Here is a 21662-nt window from a genome sequence, read left to right as displayed (position 1 = left end):
GGGAGTGCTCCAATCTACCCCAATGGGCCTTCCCATAAGACAAGGTCTCCAATTACCTTCACTCTTTGTGGAGCAAGTCTTCCTTCATGATGACTTATGAGCAGATCAATGATCTTCGGTCTTTTCAAATATTCAAGTTTAACTTCTGGGAAGAACTGACTACTCTGTGCACCTCTGCAATTTCAGTCAGTCAAGTTAGGATTTAGCTAAAGCATAAACAATATTGTTGACTGTTTAGGTGTGAGTCCAGTTCACTTATACAGGTGCTGGTCATATAATTAGAATATCATCAAAAAGTTGATTTATTTCACTAATTCCATTCAAAAAGTGAAACTTGTATATTATATTCATTCATTATGAATGAATGCTGCTGCTGACCAACTTTATGGAGATGCAGATTTCATTTTCCAACAGGACTTGGCACCTGCACACAGTGCCAAAGCTACCAGTACCTGGTTTAAGGACCATGGTATCCCTGTTCTTAATTGGCCAGCAAACTCGCCTGACCTTAACCCCATAGAAAATCTATGGGGTATTGTGAAGAGGAAGATGCAATATGCCAGACCCAACAATGCAGAAGAGCTGAAGGCCACTATCAGAGCAACCTGGTCTCTCATAACACCTGAGCAGCACCACAGACTGATCGACTCCATGCCACGCCGCATTGCTGCAGTAATTCAGGCAAAAGGAGCCCCAACTAAGTATTGAGTGCTGTGCATGCTCATACTTTTCATGTTCATACTTTTCAGTTGGCCACGATTTCTAAAAATCCTTTCTTTGTATTGGTCTTAAGTAATATTCTAATTTTCTGAGATACTGAATTTGGGATTTTCATTAGTTGTCCATCAAATTAAAAGAAATAAACATTTGAAATATGTCAGTCTGTGTGTAATGAATGAATATAATATACAAGTCTCACTTTTTGAATAGAATTAGTGAAATAAATAAACTTTTTGATGATATTCTAATTATATGACCAGCACCTGTATAAATCAAAGCAGCCTGTTAATTTGATATCTACCGTCACAATCCTAGGTTCTTATTCAATGTAGGTTCTTATTCAGTGTAGTTAATAAATTGAAGAGCCCACAACCTATTGCCTTGAGTCCCATAGATTGCAGGTCTTTTATGTTATTTTTTGTGAATAAGGTAGCAAATATAAGGGTTTCTATTTCTCCTCCTTTAGTCGTTCTTGAGGATAATCCTGGTTGTAGGGAGGTATTGTTAGATTCCTTTGCTAATTGTTTTACTGATGTTGTTCCAGAAAGACTGTTTAAAAAAGTGATTGGTACTAATGGTCCTATTGTACGATCTATAGTGTAGGGCTGCCACTAACGACTACTTTTATATCGACTAATCTATCGACTAATTTATCGAATAATCGACTATTCTAAATGAATAATTTTTCATTGTTAAATTACAAAGATAGACGTTTTACAGAAAATATATACTTTTTGTAATTTATTGATAAATGCAGAACGACAAGCAGCAATGAGTCTTTTTATTTTTAAAAAAGGACAACAGCCATTTTAAGCTAAATATAAATGGTCAAATAGAAAATAATTAAAAGCTAACTGTTTGGGCTGTTTAGTGCAAATGAACGAAGCCTCAATACAAATTACAACGGAACACAGTGGCGTCAAAATGAAATATAATTAATCAGTATATTTGTGCATGCTGGAACTGCAAAACAAATGCAAAAAATCACTATATATTAGGCTAAAATATGGCATTTTCAGAAATTAATCCTGAGTTTCTTAATCGAAAATATGCGTTTGAGTAAAAGGGTACAGAACAAAAAGCATTAAAAGCTCAAGCAAAGCGAACGAAAACCCGTTAATAAAGCAGACAGACTGGCCACAATACCTAATATAGAGAACATACATGAACACTCGAGTTAGCACATGATCATCATACTGTATGTATTGTTTTTCACTACTCTTTGTAGAGTCAAATTCAATCATATTTAAATTCGCAGAAGAAAGTCAAGGTGATGCGATCATGGGAAAACCTGTCGGATGTCGCACAGGGAGGCTTTCAGGAATATCCAAAAATAAAAATTAGCTCAAAATTGGGTTTTCGTTAAAATATTATTCTGTAACATCTTGTCTGTCGTGTCTGAAAACATCTTGGCAAAATTTGCTTGTTTATTGCTGAAAAATAGCGATTTATAGTACCAAGTTGATGTTTAGGGCATGCCGGCACAGGTTAAACAAATCGCCCACATCTTTCCCTCCACAAAAAACACTACAAAGACAGTTCACATATCAATGCAACGTGTAGAATGAAGGTGTATCAATGCACATTTCCGCTTGTCCTGTGTAAACTACAGCAAGTTTTTTTATACGTGAGATGGCAGAGCTTGCCGCATGAAGATGCGGGAGTTTACCCCGGTGGGCTGCTGCTCATGTGAGCCACCTCCGTAACGCAAATGCGACACATACACGGGATGATCAAAAGTTCAGAGATATGCTCATCATAAACAACGGAAAACGTGCTTCACTACTTACTAAGTTGCTGTTTTCTTCAGGGTAAAGCTATCTAGTCTCCTTTATAGTGATGTAGTGCTTTTAGCGCTCCTAACACAGCTCGCATTCTTTAAGTGTGCATTAATATAAAGAAAAATAATTACTTACTTCTGGAATAATTTACAGACTCTTAACTCTTATTTTCCAAAATATTTAACCTTGATTGCATGCATGAACAAAAAGCGCATAACTTTGAAAAAAAAAACAATATCTATATAACTCCAAGCTTGCCCATCTATATCAGTAAATAGATCGACAGCCTTGATGGTTCAGCAGAATATCCAGTCATGACTTAAGAGTTGCTAAATGTGTGGTCTAGTGGTCATTAGGTGTTCTTTTCTGATGGACAAAGACTGAAATCGGTTCCGAAATTTAGAAGGTAAAATAATATAAAACGTCTGGTCGATCAAAAATATTGATGTCGACTAATTATCAGCGTCGATGCTGTCGATTATATTGACCAATCGCGACAGCCCTACTATAGAGAATAGTTATCTTGTTTCTGGATGTGTTCCAGATGAACTAAAGATTGCTACAGTCCAACCGCTCTTGAAGAAGCCTAAAAACAAGAAATATTTCTAAGGTGGGGGGTTTTTGAATTAAAAAAAGGACACAGAGAAGCTCATGTATGTTGTTTAATGTAGAGTGTCTGTCATTTTTTATTACTTAGATTCATGATCAAGTAATGTGTGGATAGATTTTGTTTATAAGCTGTAATGTTTTGTTAGCATTCGGCTAACACATGTACTGTACCACTATTGTTTTGGTAAGTTTTTCTTGTTTAGCTGTGGGTCCAATTAACATGCATAAGTGCACAAATGTGTTGATTATTATTGACTGTCTCTCGTCATTACTTGAATAAAAGATAGGCTTATAAAGGATGTGGAAAGTTTGGATTGACAAACTGTAATGTTTCATCAGTCACATTAGCACTCAGCTAACGCATTAACGTTGTTTTACTGTGTTGTTACTGCCTCTGAAAGAGCATCTGCGTAATTGTCCAGTTTCTGATGGTAATCGTCCCACAGCAGCTGGGAGGAATTTCATGGGGCTTGATTCTTTCTGTTGTGTTACGACCTGATTCTGTGCTTCAGCGCAACCATCTCAGTAGTAGGGGCAATATAAAGCTCAAATCTCACAGCCCATTTGATTGTGGGGCAACAGGCCCATTTTCTAATGTCAAATTTGCAAAAAAAAATGCAAAGGTGATACCGAAAGCTAGTACATTCCAAAACTCAGATGACTACTATTATTACTACCTATAGAACATTTATGATATGCTATATTCCTGACCATTCAAATTCTTTAAATCTTTACTATCATATAAGACAGTCCTATTATATACAGGGCATCAGCCTTAATTTTTTTGCATTAAGATTTTCCTTGTGTTTCTGTGTTTATAGAACTGCCCAGCTCTTATACAAGTATTAAAGGACAGTGAAACCAGAGTGTTCTTGTTTTATATAAACCCTCGTTTATATGTGCATGATTGAAATGCATAGACAGACATGATCAAAAGTCTGTACGTCTTTCGTATGTATGTGGTTCTTAGATACCTGTCCCAGAAAGTAGATTCCTCCACCCACTATAAAGGCAGAGATCGCTGTTCCAAAAACAGCGAATAATGCGATTGAGCCGATGTTTTGAAAGAAATTCCCCTGCCGAATAAAAACAAAAGCCTGTTTAAGTTGGAGCAAAAACAATGTTTGATTTAAAATCTAAATGTTTGATTTTAAAGAGCCCCTAATCCAGAAAATGTACTTTTAAAAGTTGTTTGAACATAACTGTGTGTCAGGAGTGTGTGCACAGAACCACCCTAGAATGAACAAAATCCACCCATTATTTTTTTTTAAATCCTCAAACCTCAACAGTCCTCTTGAACGAGTTGTTGGCATTCTCTCAGTAAACTGCCCTCACATTAGCTGTGTCCCAAATGACATACTATGCACTTAAACTATGCACTCAACCATGTAGTGTATGAAGTTTAGAAGGGTAGTATCGTCCTAAATGGAATACTAAACGGTTCTATATTAACCGGAAGTATATCGGTTTCCCAGACGAGCGCAAATGACTTCAATCGCACGGTACAATGCGTGTGAATAAAAATCAACTTGAACATTGTACAATTAATGTAGTTTTCATCTGTTTTGCCCAGCATTACTTTAGTCATCATCAGATTGAAGCATTATCACGTCCGCTACATAAGCAAACTGCAACCTTTGAGTGCGTTAAGTGTCCACAGTTCCAACTTCGAATCATATTTTCGGTTGAAAAAGTGCTTCATCTGGGTACTTAAAGTGCACTTCCTTTTTGAGGATTTTAAATGTGAATGCACTACTCACACTATTTATACTACAAAATGGCGTAGAATAGTGCACAAGTGTGCGATTTGGGACGCACCTATTGATTAAGCTCGCCCATGACTGCTGATGGACTCTGCTGTCTCCGCCCTCATAGAGTTGTACACCATCTGCCATTGTTTTCACACTGGACTACATACAGTAAGCTACAAGAATGTTTTGTAAACAAACAAGGTGTTTTGTTGTTGGATACAAGACTGAATATAAGTCTTCATTTACTCCCGACATCTGAGCCACTGAAGACGCTGTGGATTAGTTTTATTTCTCAAAGGAATGTGCAGAAGACATCAGGTGAAGTCACTTTACACCGGGATGCTTCACAAACAAATGTTAGTAAAATGCTGGATTTACAATGGGTCATGTTTTCACTTTTTAAACATATGACGCGTTTGTCCTGTGTACTTTAACTTATAAAAACACTGTGCACGTTGTAAAGACAAGGCGTTTGTGCATTCACTCATAGAGAGCATGTTTTCAGTTTTGATAGATATGAGGCATTTGTCCTGTGTACTTTACAACGTGCACATTGCTTTTATAAGTTAAAGACATAATGCGTTTGTGCATTCACTCTTAGAGAGCATGTTTTTATAGATTACGTGTTTGTCCTGTGTACTGTCACTTATTAAAACAATGTGCATGTTGTAAAGAAATATTTGGTTTTTAAAGATCTCATTCGCTTTATGTGACTATTATCCTAAATTTGTTGTTACTTGAAGCAGGCTCACACAGCCCTGCGGTTTCTGTTGGAAAGGGGGCGGAGACCAGCAGCTAATTTGCATTTAAAGAGACACACACTAAAACCGTGGGTTTTTCCTCACAGGCAAAAATGGACATTTAAGGCACAGTTTAATAAAAGTTCTGTGGTGTATTTTGAGCTGAAACTTTACAGACACATTCCGTGGACTCCTAAGATTCATATTACATTTTGTAAAAGGGCTAGATTTGGGGCCTTTTAAAATCATGCTAATCAAAACAAAACAAATTGATGTTTGTACGTTAACATTTAAAAAGAATGAAACTGTTTTAAAATTGTGTAATTTGTGGTTTAGGGCACTTTTAGGGTGCGTTGATATTTGGCATTAACATGCGATCTCGGTGATCCGAACAAGCAGATCGGATCTTCAGACAATCAGGACACAGCGCGTTTACACTTGTCAACAAGTGGCTTCCACATCTGGATATCTGATCGGATCTCTATAGTTTCCCGCCCATTATTTTAATAAGCCTGCAATTTAAAACTAGCCCCGGTGCGGCGAGATTTCACACAACACGTATAACGGGGAGGATGAGCATGTTACAGATTTGATACGCAGCCATATTGAACTCGAGGCAGTGGTGGGAAGTAAACCGCGGTTAAAACGATTAATGATCTTATATGTGAAAGTATAAGCAGAGGACGTTTGTAAAATGACTCAAGCTTTTGTACTTGAGCTGTGGCGACGCACGCACGCACGCACGCACGCACGCACGCACGCACGCACGCACACACACACACACACACACACACACACAGACTCTAACGGTGTTTTTAAACACACCACTTGTTTATTCATGTCACAGACACATAAAATAATCACATAAGTAGGCTGAAGTTACTATGATCAAAAGCGACCACTTACATCGTTCTCGTCTATTTGGGTTGGTTCGGATGAAAGTGACAGTGCGTCATTTCTTTGTCTGCGCCCTAAATAGCATGTTTACTGACATCAGCTATAAGCAACACTATACAATCTTGTTTCGGTGTGTAAATGATATATACGATATATTCAGAGCTCCGTTTCAAGCTGTCTTCCGGGGACGGTACGAGACACGGCAGCAGCCCTCGGGACAGCAGGAAAACAGAGAGTATATTACGCCGTATGCTATACAGTAAATACACACACACACACACACACACACACACAAGTAGCCTATCTGTTGGAAACAAGCTGGTATAGTGTTGCTATTCGTGTCTGTGACATGAAAATAAACAAATGATGTGTTTAAAAACACAAGTGGCGCTGTGTGTGCACGAGTAAAACCCGTTCGTGGCAGTCACAAATAGCCTATGTGATGATAAAGTGAAAATGAAAGTGACCTATTAGTCAGATATTGTGACCCATACCCGAAATGTGACCTCTGCTTTTAACCCATCCAGAGAGTAGTGAACACACGCACAGCAAGTCGTGAACACACGTACACCCGGAGCAGTGGGCAGCTATCACTGCGGCGCCCGGGGAGCAGGTAGGGGTAAGGTGCCTTGCTCAAGGGCACCTCAGCCGATCCATCCTCCGATCGAACCGGCAACCTTCTGGTCATGAGACTGACACTCTAACCATTAGGCCACGACTGCCCCCAGTCAGCTGAAGTGGTCAAGAAAACATCTCGTGTGATTTGACATACATCCTCTGTAGGTTGCAAATAATGATACACTGTAATAAAGTATCCACGATCATTTTGTGGGAAAATGAACGACTGTGCAAGAGTGCGTGAGCAAGAGTAAACTTTCCGCTGTATTTATCATCTGCTCCGCAGTCTGACAGGTTTCGGACAGACGAGAGATTAATGACAGTGGGTGGGGTTTTCTGTGAAGTTGTGCCGGTAAATGTAGATAAACTGTCTGGATTGCGTTTACATTACACTGAGATCTGATCACAATGCGTCCTCGACTACCTCTGGATCAGGACACGCTGATCAGAACATTCCGATCAGAAGCGCGTTTACACTTGTCTTTTCAATGTGTATGTGGACAACATCCAGATACAGGTCGCATGTTAATGCCAAATATAAACCCTTACACTCTTACTAGTCTACTTTTTTTTTTTTGGAAACAGTAGACAGATTTAAAGCCAGTTTTACCTTATGTAATGAGTATCCCGATTCAAAAATGATTGGTGGCAATAGTAGAAGAAAAAACATATTTGGGCGAAACATCTCCTCTTCCTAAAAGAGAAATAAAGAGGACGTTAAAGATGATTAGTGATAAGAATTACAAACAATGTCTCCACAGTTTTTGCAAACATTTACAAACATACGCATGACAGCTACAACAATTCTACTGTAAAACTTGTGTTGTTTTTACCAAAAAACAAACAAAAAAATGGAACTGGTATCAGACTGACAGTTGGAGGGGAGGAGATAACGAATACTCTGCCCAAGCCATCTAATTTACATCACAGGAAAGGGCATTTTCAGATTAGGCACATACATTTGAAAAGGTGAATGACACACACTGATAAGACATTCATAAAAACACTGCAATATTCCATGGAAAATAACTGAAATTATATTTTTTATTTCACTGGGACTTTGAGCTGACGTTTGAGTGCATTGTAGTTTTAATAATAAATCAGGGTTTAATGGATTAGATAAAACATATACCGTTTTCATGCTTTGCTACCCACTCAGTCACTTGCTTATTGCATAATAATGCATTCCAATGACTAACAATGACACTTGTTCATTGAGTGCGTTTACATGCACAAAATAAATGGATATCTATCAATAATCAGCTTTTAAAAGAAACCTGTTTAATTCACATCACCATCGATATTCTGTCTAGTAATTAAAAATGCCATGGGAAATCGGTGAGAAGCTGTATTTTTTATATCTCTTCTCATGTCCATAGAACCCTCATATGCAACAATAGTTTTTCATTTTGCCGTTTCTACACCTACTGCATGATTCGAGAGTGGACTTTTATGCATTATTTTACTGTTACTTACATTTGAGACTTTTACTATTACACCGTGAGGCATGCGCACATAAACAAAACTGAGAGAAAACCGGTAAAGGTGTTTCCATGCAGCGCGAAATCGGGGTAACGAGCAGTTTTTGCTTATGCCGTTTATGACCTTTCCCCGATAAAAGAAAACCGCTTTACCTGTTTGAACGATTTTGAAAAATAAGTAATTGCGATTTTTTTCCAATATTGTGATTTAATATGCAATTATTGTTATTGTCTTTTAATATTGTGTAAGTGCTACATGACGTTAGTAGTCATTCCCCTTGAGGTAGTATTAATGTTAGCACACACAAAACATGACACGGCGCAGCATCATCCAGACAAAACAGCCAAAATAGTCCCATACAACTGACGTGCTGTTGCTCTTTTACACTAAAGTTTAAAACAGTGCCCCGTTCTGTCGAGCTGGAGGCCATTGTACAACAGGTCAATGTACAGATTCACTATTTTAAATCCAGATGCGCACTTAAACTGCGTTCCCACCAAACGGGAATGAAGTGTTAACCGCGAGTCATTTACATGTTAAGTCAATGCAAAGACGCGATAGGACATCCTGCGGCGCGATTCACGTGAATGAGGCGGCGCAAATTGAGCGCTTCGGCCATTTGACGCACGTAATGCGTGATTCACGCGAGTTGGAAAATCTGAACTTTGGCGAAAATTCGCGCCGCGTTAACCAATCAGGAGCTTGCTCTAGTAGTGACGTGATTATGACGTAATGAGCGGAGGCAGAAATCCGAAACAACAATGGCGGACAAAATCATCGTTGCTGTATGTGGATACCCGGAGCTGTACGATATATCTTACTTTTATCAAAACAGGAATAAAAAGAATCTTGCTTGGAAGAAAGTGAGTGAGGACGTCGGACAATCTGGTAAGTTGTAAAAAACGATCTTTACTCAATTTGAGCTATACTGTATATATACGAGACTGGAGCCGCCTGGCAGAAGCCCCTCCCATGACGCGAATTTGAGTCTGTTCTGAAGTGAATTTCATGCGCAAATTAAGCGAGTAAACTCAAAATGTTCAAGCGTCCAACTACGCGCAAATAACACTCTCTATTACTCGCTGGAAAAGTTCGTTATTTTCGCATGAGTGACGCGAAAACTCTTAGCGCGAATTCATAGCTCGAGTTGAATTTTTTTCAACTTGCGCGGAGGAACGCCTCAAACGTGCCGCCCGATTCACGTCATTCGCACCGCCTGCCGCGAATTTGTGTCTATGCACGTCTTTGCATTGACTTTGTATGTAATTTACTCGCGGCAAACGCTTAATTTGCGTTTGGTGAGAGAACAGCATCAGGCGCAGTCGCGGCGCGCATGTGGTGCAACATGCTCTTCAGATACGGCTCATGGTTCAAATACAGATGTGCGGCAAGCACGCTGAAATAGAGTTGCGATGCGAATGACAGTCAGGATGAGAATGAGGTGCAACGTGCTCTCTTCACTCATAGGCAGTCACCGCAAGACAGCACGCTTCCGTCCCTAGCACTTTTGGAGAAAGTTGCGTGGCGCGCATTTTCCATGCAATTTTAATTCTTTTGAGATACAGCCCCAAAATTAATCACAGTCTTTGCGGTTAGAAAAATGTGTTTTATCACATTGCGATTTAATCACATATGCAATTAATCGTTCCGCCCTAGTTTACATGATGTTACACGTTATCAGTTTATTTAGCATAATCGGAGTAAGACCAGGCCCGGCTTAAGAACTCCCCTGGGCACAAGTGTCTTATGGACCCCCCCATACACACACATGCGCACAATAAAGTTTTAAATTAGCCTAGGGTACTATGTGTATGAAACACCTCTATGTTTCAGGATTACAGGATTACATTGACAAGTTACAAACTATGATCACAACCTGAATGACAATATCAACACCTGTACACATCCTCCATCATACAGGATTTACACCACATGATTGCAACAAGGCCTTCCTGGACCAGCAACAACAATATTAAGACCTTTCCCTGAATACTGTAACTCACTGGCATATTCAAGCACACACTACCACACCTCAGCCTTTTAATTCAGTTCTATCAGATTCTTCCATAATTCAACACAAACATGCCAGATTCACAAAACTGTTCTTAAGAGAAAATATAAGAACTTTCTTCAGATAAATTACAGAAAGTTCTTAAAAATATTCTTAATGCAATTCTAAAATATTTCCATCTTCATTTTTTCAAAGACTAAATGGGCAGGGCAGTCTTTGTCAATGATTATACTACAAGAGTAATTTGTCCATTTGTTAAACTTTATTTGTGTAACAAGCACCTCGCGACTCGCGTTATTATGTAAGCGTGTAATGTGTTACAGTAAACGACATTAACAAGTATTATAAGTATACTTCTTTAGCATATATATACACTCACCTAAAGGATTATTAGGAACACCTGTTCAATTTCTCATTAATGCAATTATCTAATCAACCAATCACATGGCAGTTGCTTCAATGCATTTAGGGGTGTGGTCCTGGTCAAGACAATCTCCTGAACTCCAAACTGAATGTCAGAATGGGAAAGAAAGGTGATTTAAGCAATTTTGAGCGTGGCATGGTTGTTGGTGCCAGACGGGCCGGTCTGAGTATTTCACAATCTGCTCAGTTACTGGGATTTTCACGCACAACCATTTCTAGGGTTTACAAAGAATGGTGTGAAAAGGGAAAAACATCCAGTATGCGGCAGTCCTGTGGGCGAAAATGCCTTGTTGATGCTAGAGGTCAGAGGAGAATGGGCCGACTGATTCAAGCTGATAGAAGAGCAACTTTGACTGAAATAACCACTCGTTACAACCGAGGTATGCAGCAAAGCATTTGTGAAGCCACAACACGCACAACCTTGAGGCAGATGGGCTACAACAGCAGAAGACCCCACCGGGTACCACTCATCTCCACTACAAATAGGAAAAAGAGGCTACAATTTGCACGAGCTCACCAAAATTGGACAGTTGAAGACTGGAAAAATGTTGCCTGGTCTGATGAGTCTCGATTTCTGTTGAGACATTCAAATGGTAGAGTCAGAATTTGGCGTAAACAGAATGAGAACATGGATCCATCATGCCTTGTTACCACTGTGCAGGCTGGTGGTGGTGGTGTAATGGTGTGGGGGATGTTTTCTTGGCACACTTTAGGCCCCTTAGTGCCAATTGGGCATCGTTTAAATGCCACGGCCTACCTGAGCATTGTTTCTGACCATGTCCATCCCTTTATGACCACCATGTACCCATCCTCTAATGGCTACTTCCAGCAGGATAATGCACCATGTCACAAAGCTCGAATCATTTCAAATTGGTTTCTTGAACATGACAATGAGTTCACTGTACTAGAATGGCCCCCACAGTCACCAGATCTCAACCCGATAGAACATCTTTGGGATGTGGTGGAACGGGAGCTTCGTGCCCTGGATGTGCATCCCACAAATCTCCATCAACTGCAAGATGCTATCCTATCAATATGGGCCAACATTTCTAAAGAATGCTTTCAGCACCTTGTTGAATCAATGCCACGTAGAATTAAGGCAGTTCTGAAGGCGAAAGGGGGTCAAACACCGTATTAGTATGGTGTTCCTAATAATCCTTTAGGTGAGTGTATTATGACATCATCATATATATTTTTTAAACATTTTGCAATTAAAAGCACTGTGGATTATCTAATAATGAAGGCTAAATATTGGTAATTTAAGGCAGTTACTGATCAACATTATATCAATATAAAATAATTCACAAAAGTGATGGAAACGCCAAATTTCGAATTAAAAACACTTAAATTGCAAAAAAGTTTTTATGCTCGCTTGAGGTGGTTTTTCATTTTTGTGAAAAAGGTTTATGCGAATAATGGGAGATGGAAACGCATTTGCCGAATAAATTCCTCCAAAAATTCACGTAACTGCACTATGAGACGGCCGGTGTAACCTGACTAACCAGTGTAATGATCTTGTGACACAGCATCAGAAATGTTGTGATGGTCATTCTTAAACGCCTGAGCAAAGTCGTCAAGTATTTCTGTAATTGCCTCTTAGAACTATCACGACTATGTTTCCCGAACAGCAGGCATCCACAAAAGCACCGCATTTATTGAGTTTTCTAATCGTCTGTTTGCGCAAGTATTATTATATATGAAAACTATTATATTCAGTGGCTTCTCTTACTTTTCTTACTGATATTTAGTGCCAGTTTATTAGGAAGTGACTAGCTGACTAGTTGGATGGAAACGGTGCTTATTCGCAAATGTTTTATGCGATATTCCAATTTTGCGCATAAGATAAATTGGCAACTTTGGATGGAAACCCGGCTAGTGACAGGTTGTTGGAAACGCTGTTTTGTACTCATTTTATTCACAAGTTACCTGTCGTACGGTGCTGCTGCTTCCTGCCGGGAAAGAGACCTCGCGGTCGCGGGGCAGCACTGGCGACATTTTCCCACTGAATGAAAGCTAAGGTTTATCCAAGAAGTCGCTAGATTTGTTGCTATGCGCTTCTTCTAAACAAAAGCCGCTGGAGGGCTCGTAAAAGTGATTAAATCAAAAGACAGACTTCCTAATTTAGAAACACTGTTTTGTGTGTGCACCTCCATGTGCGCGGGAGAGAGAAGCGCACGGCAGAATGAATATGGCGTAAACGCTGTTATGTGAAAATGTTTTCCCTTGCCTGGGCCCCAAGCGCGCATGGGCCCCTGGGCCTGTGCCCATAATGCCCATTGGATAATCCGGCCCTGAGTAAGACTGTGCGTGTAAACGCACACATTGATTCATGTGTTTATTGTGCTTTTACGGATGCGCGGCCAGCTCGTTTATAGCGCAAATGAAACAAGATGTTTTTACAATCATTCTTACAGAACACCCCAGATGGTAGACAGCAAGTTGTATTTCTATTTATTGCTTGTACATAGGTACAAGACCACCGTGGTTGTGAAATGCCACTGGCGGTAGTGTACACATCATACACTATGACAAGTATATAATGTACAAAGTTTGGTATACAAATATGACACCAGGCTTAGGGCTTTATACTTGAAACAAAATGTTGCCCCGCCAAAGCTTTATTTGATCATTGAATGTGATTTATAAGTGATGTAGATGACGCACTTGTGATGACAGAAAAGAGCAAGCAGAGAGCCTGTGCACTATGAGGGTATTTTTGGTGCAAAACAACTGAGCGCCTGTGAGAGTGGAACTTGTAGTTGTAGAGGTAGTTGTAAAAATACCTTCATAGTGCACTCTCTCTGTCTCCAAACTAAGGCGTATGTTTGACTTCATTCAGTGCTGTGCAGAACGATCGGAAAATATGATGTAAAAGTAGCGCGGGACAGACTGCTCGGAATGCTTTCAAAGACTCTCACGGAGTGTTGATGTCATATGCTGATCATTCTGCGCAGTGCTGAATGAAGTTGAACATGTCAGTCTCTGACCCATCTCTCTCAAAAAAACATGTTGCCTTTTCTTCCTTGACAAGGGTTCCGGACATGCAGCTGACATAAAGAGAAAAATCCTATCCAGTGAAGTGATGTCCATGTTATCTTTTGCGATGTCCTAACAGCTGTGATTAACAAACAGCTTGTCAAAGTCAGCTAATATCCGATTTGCAAGCTAATGACTCATTTGAACAGATTAATTTTGTTGAAACAACTCATGTGTCAATCACTGAACTCACAAGACTCACTGTCTAAACCCATCAAATCAGTCACTCAAAACACCTCAGAATGTAAGCGTGCCTAGACCATTTAACAAGAGTGGTTAGTAAGACTTAATATTTAAAGTTTATTTATATGACAATGTGTAGTAAATTACATATAAAATCATTTAGTTTAGAATTGTTGGTAGAGGGCTATAGAGTAACATTTGAAAGCACCCTGTATAACTTGGTGGCACTACCCCTTAATTTGGTAGTACCAGAGTCATTGGGTGAGGCAAGAAAAAATAAACAGAAAAACTACATCAAAATTTGTTTAAAGGAGCAATGTGGGATTTTTTAAGAGGATCTATTGACAGAAATGTAATATAATATACAAAACTATGTCTTCAGATGTGTATAAAGACCTTACGTAATGAACCGTTATGTTTGTATTACCTTAGAATAAGCTATATATCTAGATACAGAGCGGGCCTACATACACAGAATTCGCTGTTACACCACCATGTTTTGTACAGTAGCCCTAAATGGACAAACAGCTCTACAAAGCATGTTTTGTACGTGTTGTAGCACGCAAGAAATCTAGCTAAAATCAGCAAATAAAACACTGACACAATTATAGAAATGTAACAATAACTTTCGCAATAGCATACAGGTTAAATGTTTACTTGCGTCAATATATTTTCTTAAGGTTGAGAAACAATAAAACATAGCGAAGGTCGATGACATTGCCCTGCTGCGTTATAAAGAGACTTTATACAACGCGGGCTGCGGGCTGGGCACAACCTGAACCTAGCTGTGTCCAACACTATTGAGAAGACGGAGAAAGCACGCACAGACCGTGCCCTAGCAGTTTGTCATACAATAAACGGCATGTTCTCTCACAGCTGGAGAAGAAAAAGGGAGCTGCAGAAAGCCCAGGTCGAGCTTGGCCTCCCCAAACACTCGCTTGTGACGGTTAGTTTATTATTAGTTTAAAAAAAACATAAATAAAGTAGGCTATAATAAAATCATAGTATAGGCCCATAATGCCATATATCATGCAGTTTTCTTAATTATTATTGATGATAATAATAATAAAGATAATAATTTATTTTCTCCCCAAGGACTGTGCAACTCGCTGGGGCTCCAAGCAGAAAATGATTGATAGGATGTTAGAGCAAAGGACGGCCATCAATCGAGTTCTTGCTTATGACCGTAAAGCCAATGTGAGCATCACATGGCAAGACGAGGACGTGTTGCAATCGTTGAACAAAGCGCTGAAGCCAGTGAGCGAGTTCACCGACATTTTGTCCGGCGAAAATTATCTAACTGCGTCATCTCTTCTCCCTGTGCTGCATCTCATTAAAGAGGACACATTGGCCCCATCGGATGAGGATGGACAACTGACAGCCAACCTAAAAGCTGGCATAATTTCAATCTTAGACGAAAAATATGGAGCTCTGCCAGAAGCAAGACGGCAGCTTATGCGAAAGGCAACATTCCTGGACCCACGCTACCGGGGTGACTACTATGACCCGAATGTTGAGGAGACCAAGAAGATGATAGAGGAAGAAGCGATCATCCTCGGTAGAAGAGCGCAGTCAGCGAGAGAGGGAGGAGAAACTGAGGCGTCGTCGAGCCACAGGTCAAAAGAAAAAAGACTTTAGCTAGTTTATTAAAAAGAAAGGCAGGCACTGCTACAGCAAATCTGACCATTCCAGAAAAGGTGGTGACAGAACTTGCCACCTATGCTCAGGATTCACTAGGGATGTAACGGTATTGTAAATATCGAAGTATCGCGATAGCATTTTTTTTCGATACTATCGTGGTCGCATGACGATAGATCTTCCAGGCAAAGTGTAGTTTTTTCAGCCGAATGGAGCGAGTTGAGGGAAGCGGGAACTACAATTCCCATCAACCCATGCGTGCCCATCATCCTCTGCGCTCTGCTGCCGCCCGCTACAGATCAAGTTGAGCAAAAATGGCGGATGCCGCTAGTGGCATAGAAACGGATTTACAAATTGTTGAAGCTAGGGCTGGGCGGAATGACGGAATATTCTGTTACCACGGAATAAAATGTCAACCGTAAGAGATTTTTCTATTCCATGTATTCCGCGGAATGTAAATAAGTAGGCGTGGTTAACTCGGCGCGCTGCAAATTAGGAGCTATTCTGAAAAAAACTAATGAATTAATCCACCCGTAACAAATGAACGTATCAAACATTCTTTTGACCTTCTTTCAGTCTGTAGTTTAGTGATCCGCTCCAGTCCGGCGCGTTCTCTCTCACCCGCAGTGCTCGTACAGGGATCTGCGCCAGCATTTAAAAAAGCTCATTCTCAACACGTATTTCAGAAGTCAGGTTGTTTTGAAAAGCTGTTAATAGTTTTATAAAGTTTAACTTCAGGCGAGCCAAGGTGAAACTTGCGTTGAAATGCGCGATGATGCGCGTGAGCGCTTTGATGTGACGCGCTTCTACCTACAGTTTTGGTAGACGCGTGAGGAGTCACCAGAGACTCGCAGTGCAAAAACAAGCCCGAGAATAAACAAACCTAAAGACAGAGAGTCGCAACACACTAAAAGTGCTCATCTAATGGAGAGTGAAGAGCGATAAAGACCTACAATATAGACCCCATGAACACCAGTTTAGTCATATACTGTACTCTCATTGTTTGTGCATATTCATACTTTATTGTTATATATGTTGTCTATCTTCCTACTGTATACATATGATATAGCCAGAAGATAAATATGAATAAATAATACATCTGATTATCAGAACTTAATTTGATATCTTTAGTACATTTTCATAACTTACCTACATTTTAACTATGGTGAGCATTTAAATGAACTGTAATAAATAAATTAGTTAAATCAATCTAAGAAAAATGAGGTATAAAATATAAAATTATAATGGGAGATTGTTTCATGAAATATATCGTTACCGTGAAATAAAATTACTCATCCCTTGAAATAGATTTTTGGCCATTCCTCCCACCTCTAGTTGAAGCTAAAGCGAATTATAAATCGCATGTGTGGAAGCGTTTCGGTTTTCCCGTAACAAGAAACGAGAAAAGGTGACGGACAGACAAAAACAATATTCAAACACTACCGTCTTCATATCGAGGTACTATCGTACCGTGAAATGTTGATACCGTTACATCCCTAGGATTCACCCATCAACACAGAGCAGGATCCTCTCATTTGGTGGAAAGATAATGAAAGTCGGTTCCCCCTCTTGGCAAAGGTAGCAAAAAAATATCTTTACGTGTGTGCGACAAGCTGCGCATCCGAGAGGGTGTTTAGTACGATGGGAAACATCGTCACCCCCACAAGATCCCACCTTAAGCCAGAGAAGGTCAACATGTTGAGCTTCCTGGCAAAGAAGATGTAAACTGCAAGCAAGCCAATTTAGTTTTATTTATTATTTTATTTTGAAAAGACTGCTGACTTGCCATTTATGTAAGGTGATTTTGGAAGTTTTTTTTTTACATTCGTTTATTACTTATTTGGTTTTACCTTATTTAATTAAAAAAAAAATTTAGTCCTATTTTATTTCCTCATTCGTTTTAAAAAAACGTTCTAATAGGCTACGTGATAAACGTTCTATTATTTAGGCTACTTTGTTCCACACCACAGTTTGCTGATTTTCCGTTTTTTTTTCAGCCTATATAGCATGGTGTATTTTATTCGTTATATTAATAAAAGTTTGTTGTTTCATATAAGTGAGTTTGAATTTTTCCCCCCTGTATTGTTGTAGTTTATTCAAGCATTGACGCCGAATTGGCAATACACGCTAATTCAAAAGTGAAATGCACACAGTTTGCTGATTTTCTGTTTTATTCAGCCTATGTAGCATGGTGTATTTTTCTTTGTTATATTAATAACAGTTCGTTGTTTCATATAAGTGAGTTTTTGTTTTCCTGTATTGTTGTTTATTCAAGCATTGATGCCGAATTGGCAATTAACCGCCAATTCAAAAGTGAAAGGTCATCACGTTGTATAAAGACGTCTTAATTAATGAATTAAGGCAATCATTATTTAAATGAGTAAACTGAACATGTTGGGGTCTAAACAACAACAATCTGTCATGATACTCAAAAGAAATGTTAATGTAGTTAAAACATGAATCACACCTTCCAGTTGGCTAACTGCTGAGACTCAATGATCTTGATAAACGCGCCCATCAGAATACCTGTAAAAAAAAAACATTTATGCAGACATGCAGAAGTTTTGGGATAAGCTAATTTTGATGTACAGTGCAGTGAAAATGTATTAGCCCCTATCCAGACATCTTCAGGTTTTTTGTCTTAAAAAAGTTTTTCAAAGACATTGTTTTACAACAAAAACTTAAAGTCAACCTGGGTTAACACATTACTTTTTAATAACAATGTTTTATAACATTAAAAATTTACATTTATTGACCGATATCTACAGGTACATCTAAAAAAAATTAGAATATCGTGAAAAATGTCAATATTTTTTGGAAGCCCAGGTTGCTTTGATAGCGGCCTTCAGGTCATCTGCATTATTGGGTCTGGTGTCTCTCATCATAGATTCTCTATGGGGTTCAGGTCAGTCGGGTTTGCTGGCCAATCAAGCACAGTATCACCATGGTCATTGAACCAGCTTTTGGTACCTTTGACAGTGTGGGCAGGTGCCAAGTCCTGCTGGAAAACGAAATAAGCATCTCTCTATAAAGCTTTTCAGCAGAAGGAAGCATGAAGTGCTCTAAAATTTCCTGGTAGATGGTAGCGTTGACAGTGGACTTCAGAAAACAGTACTTTGCAAGTTTGTACTGAAATCCAAATCAACTTATAACCTTTATATAAACATTTTTCCCCTGATTTTTTATATTCTGTCTCTATCAGTTAAAATAAACCTACCATAAAAATTAGAGACCCTTAATTTCTTTGTAAGCAGGAAAACTTACAAAATCAGCAGGGTATAAAATAATTATTTCCCTCACTGTAAGTACGGTAAATACTGTTAAGTATTAATCTGACAACAAGTAGTTCAACTAAACAAATTTTAACTAATAAATAAAACAAGAACATAATTTCAGCTTTTGAAAATAGCTGAGTGAACTTCAAGCCAGCTTCGAGCCAGCTGAATGGAGAAATTTCCTTCAGGTTTCGGTCTTCCATCAATAGCCATCAATAGTCAAACTACTGCTACTGTGTTTTAAATAAGGCAGGGCATTGACACATTTCACAGTTTGATTTCTAAGCTTGCAATCTTTTTTCCAAAATTATGTTAAGATTCAATATCAATTTATTTGGATATATAAAGTAGGTTCTTAGAGTATATACTAGGGGTGTAACGATACGAGTATTCGTATTGAATCGTTTGGTACGAGGCTTTCAGTTCGGAACGCATTACAAACCGAACGGTTCGTTTGACTAATCCTAAAATAAGATAAAATTGCTTAAATTGTGTGAAATATGATGTTCTCAGTGCGACTTCTCTCAACAAGGCAACCCAAACGACGTAAAAGGCAATGTGCTGTCTGCCACTCCCACCCACCCCCAAAGAAAAACACAATTGCACTTAACCGTTACTCCAGTCAGGCATATTAGCGTGTAGCAATATGGCTAGTAACGTGAATGCGATTACCAGACCAGAAATAGAAGATCCTCCAAAAATCAACAGGTCTGGTTTTTGGGACCACTTTGGTTTCCCTGTAAATTATAAGGGGAATGGCAAGAGAGTGGTGGATAAGAACACTATGGTATGTCGCATCTGCTACACGACAATAAGCTACATTAGCGGGAATACTTCAAACATGTCAGCTCATTTACGCCGACATCACCCCAGTGTGTCAATAGCTGGCAATCGACGAAAACAAGGAGAAACACGCACGCTACAGACTATCCCCGCAGCATTTATGCAGGCATTTCCAACTGATTCGAACAAAGCAAAACAAATCACTGCGGCGATTGGTACATTTACAGCCGCGGATATGAGACCCTACTCTGTAGTAGAAAACGTGGGTTTTAAAAACATGCTTCATGTAATTGAGCCCCGCTACACTATTCCTTCACGCGGCCATTTCAGCAACACTGTAATTCCTGCTTTGTACAAAAAACAAAAGCCCAAATTGAGAATTAATTGGCCGAGGCACAAGCGGTTGCACTGACAACTAGTGATGGGTCTTCATGAACGATTCTTCTTTTTGAACGAATCTTTAAAATGACTCGGGAGTAACGAGTGTCTCAGCGAGTGATTCGTTCATTTTGTGTTGACCGCGCATGTGCAACATTGTACCAGAAACAGTAATGAAGTTCGTCTCTCGAGTCATCGGGTCCGAGTCCTTATACCGGAAAGAGAAATGATTAGTTCGTCTCTCGAGTCATCGGGTCCGAGTCCTTATACCGGAAAGAGAAATGATTAGTTCGTCTCTCGAGTCATCGGGTCCGAGTCCTTATACCGGAAAGAGAAATGATTAGTTCGTCTCTCGAGTCATCGGGTCCGAGTCCTTATACCGGAAAGAGAAATGATTAGTTCGTCTCTCGAGTCATCGGGTCCGAGTCCTTATACCGGAAAGAGAAATGATTAGTTCGTCTCTCGAGTCATCGGGTCCGAGCCCTTTGTTCTTTTGTCAAAGGTAGCTCCGCAGGCAAACCTGCAGCCTGTACCGGAGTCTTCGAGTCCGAGTCTTTAACGTTACGTGACCACTTCCCGGATCATCAGTCAAATGCATGTGTACTTGTTATATGTTGTATTATAGGAAGAAATATTAAAATGATCAAAAGATATGTGCAATAAACATCTTCTCTAAAACGTACCGTTCTGTTCTTTTTTCTGTCAGTATATTATAAATGTTTCTTGTGGATTTCTGCATGTGTTTTTAATTTATCTTAATAACTAACTATTTTGCATAAGAACTGTGCTGGCAAAATATAAACATAAGCAACACTATAAAGTCAGTGTTTATGTCTAATGCATATATTACACAAGTGATCTCTTATTAAATAATTGCACATTTAAATGATTTCATAGCCTATTTTTATTACTTTGCAACTGCATGAGACTTTTTAGTAAAAAACATACACCGAATTATAAATACATAACTTTACAGAAATGCTGTCAGGAAATAATTAAATAACTGTTTCTCATAACTTGTCCTATAAGTTATTTCTTATTATATATCTGATCAAAACTAGCATAAATAAACGTTATGGGGTAATTTGGCTATTAACATGCAACATTAATTTAACTCTGCTCAGATGAACGAAATGACTCGAAAAAAGATTCGCTGAACGAGATTCAAACATCCGAATCGCAAAAATGACTCGAACTTCCTATCACTACTGACAACAGACGGCCTCTGTAGTTACATGACTGGCCAAGTAAAAAACACAAATGTGGGATAGACTTTAAAGTTTAAAAGTTTTATATTTTATTATGATTATACAATTCCTTTGTTCAGTTCATCTTTC

At 39.1% G+C, this 21662-nt stretch overlaps 1 protein-coding gene across 1 annotated transcript in view; it reads right to left on the bottom strand.

The window, feature by feature from the left end:
• Nucleotides 1–21662, bottom strand: part of slc9a8 (solute carrier family 9 member 8) — a 104688-nt gene that overhangs the window by 30433 nt on the left and 52593 nt on the right. Inside the window, exons 4-6 of the mRNA XM_057327176.1 lie at nucleotides 18357–18415; nucleotides 7727–7810; nucleotides 4085–4186 (exon numbers count right to left, since the gene is read on the bottom strand). Of these exons, the coding sequence (XP_057183159.1) occupies nucleotides 4085–4186; nucleotides 7727–7810; nucleotides 18357–18415 (245 nt within the window). The remainder of the gene's footprint in view (nucleotides 1–4084; nucleotides 4187–7726; nucleotides 7811–18356; nucleotides 18416–21662) is intronic.

The sequence above is a fragment of the Triplophysa rosa genome, unplaced genomic scaffold, assembly GCF_024868665.1.
Source record: "Triplophysa rosa unplaced genomic scaffold, Trosa_1v2 scaffold180_ERROPOS751398+, whole genome shotgun sequence".
In the NCBI taxonomy this organism is placed as follows: domain Eukaryota; kingdom Metazoa; phylum Chordata; class Actinopteri; order Cypriniformes; family Nemacheilidae; genus Triplophysa; species Triplophysa rosa.
Note: the sequence above shows the minus strand (reverse complement) of the source record. Positions and strands in the feature narration are given on the sequence as shown.